We start from the raw sequence: 15,427 nt of genomic DNA on the forward strand, positions 1-15,427 counted from the left end.
TACTTTGTTTGCTTTGCTGATTCTTTGAGTGATCTTACCACTTGTCTTCCTTATCATTATCAAAGTCTTTTTTAATGTGAAGTCAAAGGCTTTCATGGCCGGTATCCATAGTTTTTTGTGGGTTTTTCGGGCTATGTGTCCATGTTCTAGAAGATTTTCTTCCTGACATTTCGCCAGCATCTGTGGCTGGCGTCTTCAGAGAATGCTTGCCTGGAAAAAAGTGGGTATATATATACTGTGTGAGCCTGGGAATGCAGGAGTGATTTGCACAAGTATTCTTCAGTTGCTGATGGCAGGCCTCAGGCTAATGCAAAAGAGGATTAGTGTCTGCTAATTGGTGATCATTATCTGCTGGGAAAGCCCCTGACTCTGAGTGGTTTACCATTTGCATTTACTGAGTCCTTATTTTGCTATTCCTCAGGACTGGTAGCCAAATTTTGTTCACTTTAAGGGTTTCTTCTTTCCAGTTGAAATTATCCAATGTTTATGGATTTCAATGGCTTCCCTGTGCATCCTGACATGGTAGTGGTTGGTATGGTCCAGAATTTCAGTGTTTTCAAACAGTATTTTATGCCCAGGATGGTTTGTGGCATGTTCTGCTACTGCTGATTTTTCTGGCTGGCCCAGTCTACAGTGTCTCTCGTGCTCCTTGATTCTTGTTTGCACACTGCATTTGGTGGTCCCTATGTAGACTTGTCCGCAGCTGCATGGTATGCGGTTAACTCCTGTGGCTGTGAGAGGGTCTCTCTGGTCCTTGGCTGAGCGATGCATTTGCTGGATTTTCTTCATCGGTTTGTAAACCATTTGAAGGTTGTGCTTCCTCACCACTTTGCCTATTCTGTCTGTGACTCCTTTGAGGTATGGTAAAAATACCTTCCCTTTTGGTGGCTGCTTGTCTTCACTTCTCTGGGTTTTTCTGGGCCTGGCAGCCCTTGTGATATCTGAGCTGGAATAACCATTAGCTTGCAGAGCCCAGTCCAAGTGCTTCAGTTCATCTTCCAAGAAGTGGGGTTCGCAGATGTGTTTTGTTCAGTCTACCAGTCTTTTGATTGAGCTTCTTTTTTGTCCTGGGTGATGGAGTTCTTGTGCAGGTATTGGTCTGTATGTGTGGGTTTTCTGTATACTCTGTGACTCAAACGTTGGTTCGGTTTGCGGATGACTAGGACATCCAAGGATGTCAATGTTCCTTCCTTTTCTTTTTCCATAGTGAATTGGATGTTGAGGTGGATGTTGTTCAGATGGTTCAGGAACACAGCCAGGTCTTTTTCTCCATGTCTCCAAATGGGGAAAGTGTTATCCACATATCGGAACCAAGTTGTGGGCTTTTTCGATGCTGTTTCCAGGGCTTGCTTTTCAAAGTGTTCCATGTAAAAGTTTGCTATCACCGGGCTTAGAGGGCTTCCCATTACTACTCCATCTCTCTGTACCAATTAGCAGACACTAATCCTCTTTTGCATTAGCCTCCCAGCCTGAGGCCTGCCATGAGCACAGAACAATACACATGCAAATCACTCCTGCATTCCCAGGCTCACACAGTACACACACACACACACACACACACACACACACACTTTTTTCCAGGCAAGCATTCTCTGAAGATGCCAGCCACAGATGCTGGCGAAACGTCAGGAAGAAAATCTTCTAGAACATGGACACATAGCCCGAAAAACCCACAAAAAACTAAAGTCTTTTTTGTTTGTTTGTTCCAAACATGACAACAGGTGTGTGATTCACACTACTGAATAGGAAACTAAGGTAAAATAGTACATGTTTAAATATTGGCAGTATATAAGCAACAAGCCCATTTTCCTATGCAACATGAAGGCTTTTGTTATTGAGGACAATACTTCTAAATTTCCCTACAAAATAAAGCTGAGGCTGAAAGGGCAAAGTACAGCTGGCTCAGGAAAGCTGAGATCTCCAGTAGTAATGACCAGGACAAAGCATATGGAAGCACTTTTGTACTAGAAAAGGAGCACTAAGGGATATCTAACAGAGGAAGGGTTTCATTCTGTACAAATCCAAACTCTATAAATTTTCTTTACCTTTCATTAAACTGGTCACTTAAAAGGCTCTGATCTGCTCAGGACAGGTTTCCTTTTCTTCCCAAGCAGGCAATGTTTACTTCTCTCCTGTTCATGGTATAGCAGCAAGGAACAATGCTTACATAGTGATAGCAAGTACATTTCTATATGGCTTACTGGTCTACTAAGCGGTTTACAAAGTGTAAGCTAATTGCCCCCAATAAGCTGGATACTCATTTTAGCAACCCATGGAAGGATGCCAAACTGAGTCGACCCAGAGCCCCTGGCTGGTATTGAACTCACAACTTCGTGGTTTGTGAGTGAGTGGCTGCAGTAACCAATGGCCACCAGGGCTCCATGTCCTTTCATCAAAGTACAGTATCAGATACAAAAGTCTGAATGAACCTTTTGAAAGGAAAGTGCTTAGGAGCACCAAAAACATGACAACTGTGACAAAGCATTTCTTCAGGATGATTGCAAAAGCCAAAAATACTATACCATCTATTCTAGTTTGGCATAACAGCCAAAAACAGCTAAATATGATTACAGATGGAAAAGAAATCAGAGTAGCTGAGTTCTTCCCCTTGGAGCAACTATTCACACACTGTTTAGCTCCTAACCCATCTGTACCCTTCTTTGGTTTCTTTAGGAAAAACTGAAACTTGATTTGACAAGGAAAAACAATGCACAAAGAGGAGGACTAGAGGGCTTCTCAGTTTAATTTTCTTGGTAAGTTAATTAGAGTAAGTGAAATATTCTTTGGGGTATTGTTCAGCAAACTTAATTCAATAGAAGTGACTTAAGAGACAGTTCTTCGAACAAGCTCAGCTCTGCCAGCCAAATTTTTCAACTTGAGGGGAAAACTGCTTTGGGGACAAACATATTTCTCTCACACTGAAGGAAAAATGGAAATCTGCCAGCTTAAAACCTCCAAACAAAGAAATGTATTACAAGGACCGGCATTCTGATGGAAAGCTGATATACAAAAGAGCTTCTCCCCAGGCAAAAATTTGCTATTGCCCAATTAATCAAGCAGCAGCAGAAACAATTCTACAAAGTCCAAAGGGGCAGCTATGTTATTATATGCCAGCCAAAAAACAAGATGAATACTATTGCACCTTTAAAGATGTGGGATACTGGTTAAAGCAGCAACCTGGACGTCCTCATTTCTACAGCAACACTTTAAAAAATGGAGGAGGGAGGTTTCCATCAGTGAGATGCTACGCTGGTCTACACTGAATCTAACAGGTGCCCTAATCCCCATGTGCTGCAGTGCCACTGAATTCATTACATAACCAGATTTTGAAACCAAATCACAGATGTGGGAATAAAATTCATTTCAAAACAAGGCATGTGCTCCGCAAGTGGTTTGTTTGCAATAGCTCCACTGGTTGTTGGTCGCTTTCTGTGCACAAGCCAAAGTGCTTGTTATGACCTATAAAGTCCTATATGGCTCAGGTCCAGGTTATTTGAAGGACCGTATTCTCCTATACAAGCCTGCCTGTGGTTAAAGATCTTCTGGAGAGGCCCTTCTGTCTATCCTGCCACCCTCACAAGTATATCTGCTAGAGGGAACAGAAGAGGATCTTTTTAGTGGCTGCTCCCTGAGTCCATACCTCCCTTCCCAGAGAGGTTAGACTGGCACCCTCATTATCTTTCTTCAAGTAAGGGAAGACCTTCTTGCTCCAACAGGCCTTTGAGAACTGATTTTTATAAGGGGGGAAATGGACTTTGAATAATGTGCTGGGTTTTTTTATTTGTTGCATTTTAAAGGTTTAAGTTTTTAAATGATTCTATTTTTAAAAAAAATTGCAAATTTTTGTATATTTTTACTGTTTCTGAGATGTGTGGTGGGGGGAACCCACTATCCCCCTCTATTCTAAAGTGTTAGTCTAGCACAAAGATCCAGGTTCAAAAACATTATGCTGTGTTATCTTTGGCCGGTAACTCTTTCTCAATCTCACCTATATCATAGGGTTGCTGTGAACATAAAGTGTAGGGTAGGAGGTAAGGAATCACATATGTCAGCCCAAGCTCCTTTGAGGAAAACCAAGACACAAAAATAACACATTTATTGTATCATCCATTTCCAAGGGCCAAGAAGGCCACAGTGTCATGAGGTACAAAATGTGCAGTTAGCTGAATAGGCACTCTGAATACTACGAAAGGAATATTCACAAAATATTCCAAAAGACACCAATGAACATATCATACTACTATGTATGACCACAAAATAATTCTAAATCCACTCAAACAAATACAAGATCCATTCACTGACAGTATGAAGCAGCCACCAATGGATTATACGTATTGGAAGAATAAGAGTATAAAAACTAAATATGAAAGAAGGATCAAATGCAGAAGTGGAAGTGTTTCAAAGTCCACACTGCTGTAATACTATTATTAAGCCATACAGAAAGGCATACAAATCCCTGTTACAAAATCAAAGTTTCCTCATCAAGCAAAGATGTTTTTAGAAAACATGTAGAGGGAAAGGAGGATGTAGTGACAGTCATGTAGTCTGCATGTTGGATTCAGATGGTTTGGATTATACAAGAAAGAAGAAGAGCCCTCCCTTTATGCCAACTGTCATAACCAGGCCTGGGAGGGAGTGAAAAAGACGGGCACAACTCCATCAGGCCTAGCTGTTAATTACTGTGATTTATGTTGCTCTATTTTATTGTACAGTGGTGCCTCGGGTTACGAAAGTAATTCGTTCCGCAGCCGCTTTCGTAACCCGAAAAGCCTTCGTAAGCCGAATTGCCATAGGCGCTAATGGGGAAAAGCCGCGATTCCGTGCGAAAAAAACCCAAAAAAAGCACCAAAAGTTTTTTCGTAACCCGAAAAAACATTCGTAACCCGGAACAATAATTCCCTATGGGATTTTTTCGTATCCCGAAAATTTCGTAACCTGGGTATTTCGTATCCCGAGGTACCACTGTATTGTATTTTATTGAATTCTCTATGTATTTTTATTGCTGTAACTGCCCGGATTCCTTGTGATTGGGTGGGCTATAAATAAATAAATAAATAAATAAATAAAGTGTTCAATCCCAGCCAGAGTTCCAGGGTCCATTCAGTCTTGCATCCTTCCATAGGTCACTAAAATGAATACCCAGCTTGTTGTAAGCTATTAGCTTACACATTGTAAACCGCTTAGGTGCACTGATAAGAAGTACAGAAATGTACTTGCTATTACTGTTTATTAGGCAAATCAAAAAGAAACAAAAATTCCTGTGAAAGCTTTTGAAATCAAGGTGCGGGACAGACCGCGGAAAAGTGGCCTACCAGCAACCTAATTTCCTTCGGAGGGAGGCCGCAGCCACCAAACCGCGTAGCTTCCCTCCGCAGGAAAAAAAAACCAGGAAAAACTTGGTTCTTTTTGCACCAAAAGTTTTTTTCATCAAGCAAAGTTTTTTTTTTAAGCATGTGCAGGAGACCTAGGAGGTTCACAGGGTTAAAAAGTATGAAATTTGTACATTGTGTTCAAATAGTTTGAAAGGAAGTCACTGCAAACTATCAAATTAGGTTCATCATGCCACATTGGGGCTGGCAGGAATAAGAAAGGCAATTTTTATAGTGAGCTAGTGCCATTTCCAGAAGGTAATGAGACCTAATTCCAATGTAAAATTAATTATTTACAATTTTCATATTAGATTCAATCTCCAAAATTAGTTCACTGAAAATGGTGCCTTTAAGTCTCCAATAGACAAACATCCCTAATAGACTCTCCTGCTGGATTCTGAGCGTTACTAATTTTAATCAACAATATGTGCCTTTTCATTCTCTTGCACAAAGAAAGACATTTTGGGTAATGTGAAGCCAAAAGAGCATGGTGATGGTGCCCAACCTGAACTCGCAAGGCCTTGATATCCTTGCCACCAAATCCATTTAATACAAATCATCCTCCCACCCCCACTCCTGCAAGGTTAGCAGTGAGGAAAAAAGACTGATCTGTATCTCTCAACATTTTCCCAGTCAGGATCATTGGTCTGTAAGGTGTGTGACCCTTTCCGCACCTGAAGGAGCATTCCATTACATGCACCCAATATATATCAAGTGAAAAGATGAGATGTGTCCTTGTCTCTGAAGCTTATATTGCTAGTCCCAGGTAGTGTTGTCTATATACATATGGGGATTTGTTCCTGAGCTTATATTTTCCTTCTGTGAACAACAGCTGGTACTCAGCAGCTGCTTCAGTACAGAGGAAAGACACGTCTTCCATAAAAGATTGGTAAAAGGGACAGATCATCTTCTAGCATATGATGAGTGATATCAGCAGTGGACATTTATCTAACATGTATTAGATAAAATATATCTGATAATAAACTTTACATTTTATTTAAAATTTAATTTTATTATAGTTTTTTCTGTTCACTGTTCCATAGTAGATGACTCTGGGTACTATCCCATGTTCCTGATCTGTTTTCACTTCCCCTTGCCAACATTACAGTTTTAAGACTGCCTCATATACGTAGAGAGTACAGTGGGCCCTTAGTATCAGCTGGGGTTTGGTTCCAGGAACCCCTGTGGCTAACAAAATCTGTGAATGCTCAAGTCCTATTAAATACAATGGTAAAGTAAATTGATATCCCTTATAAAAATGGCAAAATCAGTATTTGCTTTTTGAAATTTATATATATTTAAAATATTTTCAGACCATGGATACTTGAATGTGCAGATAAAGAAATCTGTGCATATGGAAGGCTGATTGTAGTTGTATACTGTATGTAGCAATTAGCTGGTATACAACACAAAGCAATGTTCTATACATACCTCATACAGTTCTACTGTGATGCCCAAGAAATGGCCTGTTGCAAAGAGTGTTTGAAGCTTAGGTTGATCATGGCATGGAAATCATCAAAGGCTAATATAATAATAATAATAAATAATAAAGCTTTTATTTATATACCGCTTTTCTTCCAGATCAAAGCGGTGTACATACGATAAAACTCTGTGACACATGTCAAATGCAATATTAAAAACAGATTAAAAACAATTATAAACAATTCAATTTTTAAAAACAGTGCAGTTAAAAATAGTCGGGATATCAGTTATGGGTAGTCGTCTTAATCCAGTTGGGGAATACTTTCTCTAAAGAGAATCGGGAGGATATGCTAACTGGAAGAGATAGGTTTTCAAATATAATTTGAAACTAATAGAAACTAATATAGTTTCCCAAGGACATCTATCCCACACATTCAGATAAAAATGTTATCATTGAGTAGAAAGACACTAGGAGAATAGGAAATAAGTCAATGCATTGTTGTTGTTAACTGCCCTTGAGTCCGCCTCAACTCACAGTGACCCTATGGATGAGACATATCCAAGATCCCATGTCCTCAACACCTCTGCTTAGGTCCTGCAGGCTCAAGCCTGTGATTTCTGATAAAGTCTACCCATGTGGAATGAGGTCTTCCTCTCTTTCTGCTTCCTTCTACCTTTCCAAGCATGATAGTCTTTTCTAATGATTCAATCATGCCTTCTCATGATGTGGCCTGTTTCATCATCTTTTGTCTCAGGGAGAGTTCAGGTTTGATGTGTTCTCGGACTTATTTGTCTTTTTAGCCATCCATGGTATCCTCAGCACTCTTCTTCAGCACCACATCTCAAATGAGTTGATTTTCTTACTATTGACTTTCTTCACTGTCCCAACTCTCACATCTGTACATAGTGATCGGGAATACAAAAACTTGGATGATTCTAACTTTAGTGCTCAATTGTATATCTTTACTCTTAGGATCTTGTCTAGTTTCTTCCTGGCTGCCATTCCCATGCCTAGTCTTCTTCTGATTTCTTGACTGCAGTCTCCATTCCAATCAGTATTTGATCCTACGAATGTAAAGTCTTTATTTCAATTTTCCTATTATCTAGACTGAATTTATATAGATGCTCTATGGTCATTATTTTCAAGGGGTATATCTTCAGCAGCAAACTTGCTTTTGCATCTTCTTCCTTGACCTTCCTTAATACTTGGCTCCAAGTGTTTTCTGCTAGGAGTATGGTATCATGCACGTATCTTAAGACTGTTCATGTTCTCTTCATGTTCCTTCCTCCTATCTTCACTCCTCCTTCTTCTGAGTCCAAGCCTGCTCTTCATATGATATTTTCTGCATATACGTTGAATAGGAAATGCTACACAGCCATAAATATGTTGACATAAAGTCACATGCTTTCAGTCTCATGGGAAGACAAATCTCCTCTGAACAAATCTTGCCAAGAAAACTCAATGAGGGTTGCCATAAGTCAGAAATCGCATGAAGGCACATAACAACAAAGGCACCAGATCCTGTCTCACCTTGAAAGCTATACAGGGTCAGCTCTGGTTAGTACTTAGAGGGGTGACAGCCAACTAATTCCAGGTTATGTAGGCTATATTTTAGAGGAAGGAACAGAGAAAAACCATCTCTAAGTATTCCTTGCCTAAGAAAACTATGAAATTCATGGGGTCATCATAAGTCAACAGGTAACTTGAAGGCTCAAACAAAGTTATTATAGAACCTCATGGATTACTACAGCATTACCATAAAGGGGCTGTTAGCATTTTTATTTTAACAGAAATCAAATTAAGATGGGTTTCTTTTTTCCCTTTTTTAAAAAGTATATCAACACATTGAGGGACCATAAATATAAATATGAACTAAGGTTAAATTGCATGTTAGGAAACACTTTGAAATCACTAGGATTAGTCTGTAAGTTCACAGAACCCCACTCATGTAGCACAAGTTCTTGCTGTCAGTCTTAACCAAAGTTAAGTATTATGTTGTCTGCAATAGTGAATGCTAGCCAGGATTTCAGCTTAACCTAGGATCTGAAGCAAGGGATTCATAAAACAGAGTATATAAAAAAAAATGTGTTGTCAAGCTGAAGCATCCCAAATTCGCCTAAGAGCATTCATGATATTTTTCTATTTATCCCATTTCAGACAAATTACCCAATTTTAAATACAAGATCCTACACAGATTAATTTAAACGAGGAGTGAGGAAACTTTGATCATTCAAATGTTCTGGACCTCAGCTCCCATAATCTGACAGACTGGATCTGGGAATATAATACATCTGGAAAGCATACTATTACCCACCCCTGATTTAAGCTTTGCAGATGCCCTTGGGACAGGCTCCTGCTTCACTATGTTCACTTTTGGATATCACAGTAGTTGCAAAACCTATCATTCTATCAAGCGATTTTGCAGAAGTAAGCAAAAATATAACCAGATAATTCTTCTAAGTTCAATAATACGTAGGAACAGTTTGACAAAGCTGACACAGGTTGAGTCTCCCTTATTCAAAATGTTTGGGACCAGAAATATTTTAGATTTTTTCAGATTTTGGAATATTTGCATACAGTATTCATAATGAGGTATCTTGGAGATGGGATCTAAGTCTAAACATGAAATTCCTTTACGTTTTGAATACACCTTATACACATAACCTGAAGGTAATTTTATACATAATATTGTAAATACTTTTGTGGGTAAAATGAAATTTGTATACACTGAACCATCAGAAAGCAAGTGTCACTATCTCAGCCAGCCATGTTGTTGTTGTTGTTATTTATTTATATAGCACTGTAGATTTACACAGCGCTGTACATAAAAACAATAAATATAAAAGAGTAAACCTGCCTATGGCGTGCAATCTAAGAAATGATAGGATAATACATATAAAATACATAGCAATACAGGAAATGGTTCAATAAAACAGGCAACCAAAAAGAACATCAGATAGCAAGTGACAATCACGCAACGTCTGGGAACGCTTCTCTGAACAGGATGGTCTTCAACTCCGTTTTGAAGCTGGTTAAAGAAGTGATGGCCCTTGCTCGCAGGGGAAGAAGGTTCCAGGAGTGAGGGGCAGCAAGTGAAAAGTGGCGAATCCTAGATGGGACAGAGGAAATCCTGGGCTGGGCTGGGACAGCCGACTTTGACTACCAGAACCGAGGGCCCAAGTGGGAAGGTGAGGAGAAAGAAGGCCTGATAAATAAGGAGGGGGGCAGCCCATGGAGGGCATGTAGACAATTTTGGATTCTGGAGTGTTTTGGATTTCAGAATTCCAGATAAGGGATACTCATCCTGTATATAGTTGGACTCTGAATGGAGAAACAAGGCAACAGGCTTATGGTGTTCCAAGGAACATCATTTTTTTCTTCAACCCTACTTATCCATATATTATTTATTACATTTTACATACCAGCAATACAACATATAAAACAATTTGCTTGAACTTAAAAGTCTTTTAAAATATGCAATATACTAGAGTACTAGAAAAAGTAGCTGTACAGAGGTTATAATCCAGGTCCCCTTGAAAATATATACAGTCAGGCCTTCTTATACATGGATTTCTTATACACGGATTCAAGCATCCACGGTTTGAAAATGTTCCCCAAAAAAGTATAAATTTCAAATATCATACATTTCAAATATCAAACCTTGATTTTCCATTTTTTATAAGGGACACCATTTTGCTATGTCATTATATTCAATGGGACCTGAGAATCCACAGATTTTATTATCCACGGGGGATGTTGAAACCAAACCCCAGCATATAACAAGGGTCCACTGTACATACATACATACATAAGTATAGGAAAAACAATAATACTGAAGTCCATTGCTGATCTGTGGAATGTGTCTTATTTTAATATAAGCTTCATAATGTTTACCACATTCAAAACGTTTTGCAGTCAATCATCAGTTGTAACAATTAACCAACAGCCAAAGTAGGTTGTGGCCATGAGATTCATTACCAATTTTCTCAGATTCACCTGGAAACTGTCACCTGAACTACTAACAAAATCATAAAATGATTATATAAGATTATATTAACTAGAAGTAGCAAAGACATAACTCATTAATTAAAAAGACATTCCCAACTTTAGCACACGAAGCAATAAGGATGTTGAATTTTCAATCCTGTAAAATAAAGAGACTGCATCAATACTGCAGCAGCCCAATCTCATGTTTACCTGCAACACAAAAGTTTTCCCAGAGAAGCCTGTTTTGAGGCCAATGAGATCCATGTATTTTGTGTTGTTGATGTAGTTTTCTATCCCATGTAAAATTCCACGACCTGTTGCTGATATTCTTCCCCGGATTCCTCCCTGACTGATAGGCTTCCCTGTCACACAAGCATGGGAGTTGATATCCTACAATTCCACATATGAAACAATAGATGATAAGCATGGTCACACCTTCACACTTACTACACAAAAGTCCAGACAGCTTAAAACTATGTCCTTTCCAAAAGCACCCATAGTCAGAATATTCAAAAGGAGCTAACGTTTTAAAATACTAATTAAAGCCAAGTCTGAAGCATCCATTCAAGCAGGGATGGGAACTGTCAGGCCCTTCAAATGTTGTTGAGTCCCCTGCACAGTCAGTAGTGAGGCACAATGTTCACCCTGCTTTCAAGCCATGTTGAAGGACAGTAACCAAGCTACAAAGGTAGCCGTTTTCAGAAAGCCACACACTGAGTGTTTTTGTATAAAGAATCAACATTACCCTATATCCAAGAGTGTTAGCATAAGTATCGGCGATCCAGGACATCTCCCTCTCTCCTGTACTCATGTCAGGAGCAGCTACATCAATTCCAGGACCTGTTAGGGACAATAGATCCATCAAATGTTCTCCCTCTCTCATATCAAATAAGTTAACCAGTCATTTTCTGATAGGCCTGTTTTATGTGACATATACAAATACTGCCAAAGAAAGCACAGGCCTCTTACCCTTTGACACAGCTAGAGGCTAAAACATGTAACTTTTCTGTATACCCCGAACACTCCAAACCTTAACGCTCAAATCATTTTGAGCTCAGTCTTAATTCTCAACACATTTGTCATGGGAAACTGATTTAAATACTGAAATAACTTTTAAAACATAGAATTGAATTGGTATCTAGTCCAGAGACACATTTAAAGCAATATCAGTCATGGATGAACTTTTAATGCCAGTAGGAGTATCTTATATTAATGAAAATTCTTGTCCCCTGTGTTGGAAAGGAAGTAAACAAAAAGGTACATTTGTGGCTCATACATCCTAAAATTTTTGGTATCAAGTACTAAACCACATAACCCAAATCACTAAAAAACAAATAATATATGACAATAGACTTTTACTATTGTCTCTTTTTGTGGGGGGAAAAAAGAACCTGAAGCATTAAAAGTATATAATTGCAGTTATCTTTAGCAAGATTAATTACAGCCAAACATTAGAAATCTGAAGAGAAAATCGATATATTTATTTGGTGGAGGAAAATATGAGATTAATTAATGGGAAAAATTAACTGAAAGGAATAAGGCACAAAAAGAGACAAAATGGGGGTGGGGTGGGGGGAGAAGACATATTCATTGAAAAATGCATGCCATTCACTGAATTTATGAGATCTGGGTCAGGAACAGCAGGCCCTTTGATCCACACTGGTGAATTTGGAGAGGACTACTGGATAATAACTGAATTCAGAGAGAAGGGCAGTAAATATTGCATTTAGTTTTTAAATATTGAAAAAAAGATCTCATTATTATTGACAATGAAAAACAATGATTGATTTAGCAAGGTCAACATACCAGATTAAGACTATTATTCTTGTGTTTAAGGATGGTTGTACTGTTATGTAATATTATGTTTTAAAGAAAAGAAAAAAGAAAGACAAACAAACACATCCACACATTTCAGCAGTGGTCATGACTGACTCCCCTCAAATTGCATACATAACTCACATAAAATTTATCTCAAATTTTAGTGTGTGTGTGACAGAGAGACAGACAGAAAGAGATTAACCATGACCCATCTGATATGCTCTGGATCCTATGCTACAAGTGGCAGAAAAGTTTATACTGTTCATACTCCACCTAAAGATACTGAAATTAGGATACAGCATTAGAAATGACAGGCAAAAGAGAAAGGTATCATGAGCCAAAAGGCCTTACATGTATTATGCACAAACCAGAAAAAAGCATGTAAATAATATGAATTATGTCATCTACATTTATTATATCTATTACATACATTATTATATGCATTGCACCACACCACCAACATTTATTTTGTCACCTTTACAGTTCTACTGAGTTCAGTAAGGCTTACTTTCAAGTAAGTGGATGCAGAACAGCAGTCTCATTTTGTGTATCTTAATCAATGGTTAAAAGTAGAGACATGCAAAGCAACAAAGTACCACAGCCCCCATGGAAATTAGGCATTTTCAACACGAATCTTAAAGCTTAAATGTAGGCTTTTTAAAAAATGAAAGCACATGTTCACAGAAACTTGAATTGTGAACCAGATACCAAAGTCTGGGTTTGGTTTGGGTCCCCCCCCCCCCAGTTTTCTGGCATAAAATTCCAGGATAAATAGGGCTGCACCCAACACTGCAGAAATAATCCAAGATGACACCACTTTAACTGCCATGGCTAAACACTATGGAGTCTGGAGTTTGTAGTTTGTTGTGACACCACAGCGCTCTGACAGAGAAGGCTAAATGTCTCACAAAACTACAGTTCTCAGAATTCCATATCACTGAGCCATGGCAGTTAAAGTGGTGTCAAACTGGATTATTTCTGCTGTGAGGGTGCAGCCATACAGTCCTGTTAAAGAACTTGGGGGGGGGGGAATCTGCAAGATTTTAATATGCACATTAGCCAGCCCTCACCATCTTGCTTCCAGATGGGAGGCATTAGTTTGCTGTGAGATCACATGATGAAGAGTGGGATATAACTATTTTAACAATAAATGTACAAATTAAACTGTCTCTTTGCCTATGGGATAGCTAACAAACCAACCATTTTTAATTCAATTCTGTAGGAAAAAGTGCAAAGAAGGTGCCCTCACCAATAAATCCCTTCTTGGCCATTTCTAATGTGAATTGTCTCGTTATTTTCTCCAGTTCACTCTCCTGCACAAGAACATGAACATCCAGCTGTTACTACATACTCTTGCAGAGATACCAACAGCTAATGTATATATGATTTTATAGCATCCAGGTTAGACCAACTGGCTTTGCAGAATACTGTATCCTGGTAAGAGAGAAATATTTCATCACAGGCATTTTTCTTTAGGAAATCCTGGGGTTAGCAGATCTACTTCTGAAGAGCTGAGCTGTCATCAGATGGAGTTCTCCATGTTGCATTCCACTATTAATGCTTGCTTCTCATGTCACCTTCACAGTTCTCTGTTCTCTGTAAAGGGCATGTCTGCATCAGTACCAATGCTACAAGACTCTGGGCTACCATATATGTGAGCAACCCAGGTCACCCTGAGTGAAATGGGGGAAGAGTACGTGTGTGTCTGTAGCCATCTGGTACCACATGTAGGTCACAACAAAGTTGCTAACCCTTTTATGTTAAACAATCTGACGATGTAGAAGACAACAATGATAATCTTAATTGGGCAAGTACTACTCAAAGCAAATTCTTGATGCATATCTGGCACTAAGGGCTAGTTTGTACATCAGAAAAAGCTTTCACTTGATCGACACTGACCACCTATAACGAAATATATACAGAAGATTGCAGCATTTGACCTAAGGTCCTCAAGTATATACAGCCATAGCGGCATAGCCTCTTTGTAACAAATCTGTGCCTGTGGTTACTGAGAAGTAAACACTATGACCACAAGAATTGCTTCTAAGAAGATGTGACTGTATTTGCGGAGGGCTTCTTTCAAACACTTGATTTCACCATGTAAGAGATAATGACAGCACATTTTAAAGAGCCCTGCTTCTGTAATTATGAATTATCATAAGATGTGCTCACATCTGAATTATTTATTTATTTATTTATTTAGCAAACATCTTAAATATATCTGCAACTATGCAGTATTAAATACTTCCTAGAAAATGAAAAGGATAGAGCATATACTTACTGAGTAATTCCTTGGATCAACAGTGACACCAGCCTTAGCCCCACCAAAAGGAACATCTGGAAGACACCAGACATACAATTTAGCAACTACCCACTTCACTTCCTTGATCCTAATGTGACATTCCTTGTTCCTAATATCTCTGTGTTCCCTACACCAGTGGTACTCAAAGCGTTTTACCCTTGGGATGCCACATTGCATCTACATGCATACTTGTGCCCCCACTACTTGCCAGGGGTAGGCAACTTTTTTGAGCCGGGGGCCGGGTTGCTGTCCCTCAGACAACTGGGGGGCCAAAGCCAGGGGGTGGAGCTTCCACCCTCCGGGGGCAAGGCCACATGCCGGGGTGGAGCTTCCACCCTCCGGGGGCCGAGCCACATGCCGGGGCGGAGCTTCCACCCCCCGGGGTCCAGGCCTCCTCCTTTTTGCCGGCCCCTGACGGGGACCCAGGCCCTGTCAGAGGCCGGAAAAGAGATGGCGGGGCCGCCAGCACAGGAGGCCTCCCCCTCTTTGCCGGCCCCTGACGGGGCCCCAGGCCCCATCAGAGGCCGG

At 39.5% G+C, this 15,427-nt stretch overlaps 1 protein-coding gene across 1 annotated transcript in view; it reads right to left on the minus strand.

The window, feature by feature from the left end:
- The window catches only part of LOC121920364 (glutamate dehydrogenase, mitochondrial-like), a 39,492-nt gene that overhangs the window by 14,529 nt on the left and 9,536 nt on the right, over positions 1 to 15,427 (minus strand). The window contains 5 exon segments of the mRNA XM_042447495.1: positions 7,327 to 7,333; positions 10,889 to 11,169; positions 11,525 to 11,619; positions 13,847 to 13,910; positions 14,879 to 14,934. Of these exon segments, the coding sequence (XP_042303429.1) occupies positions 7,327 to 7,333; positions 10,889 to 11,169; positions 11,525 to 11,619; positions 13,847 to 13,910; positions 14,879 to 14,934 (503 nt within the window).

This window comes from Sceloporus undulatus, chromosome 2, assembly GCF_019175285.1.
Source record: "Sceloporus undulatus isolate JIND9_A2432 ecotype Alabama chromosome 2, SceUnd_v1.1, whole genome shotgun sequence".
Taxonomy (NCBI): domain Eukaryota; kingdom Metazoa; phylum Chordata; class Lepidosauria; order Squamata; family Phrynosomatidae; genus Sceloporus; species Sceloporus undulatus.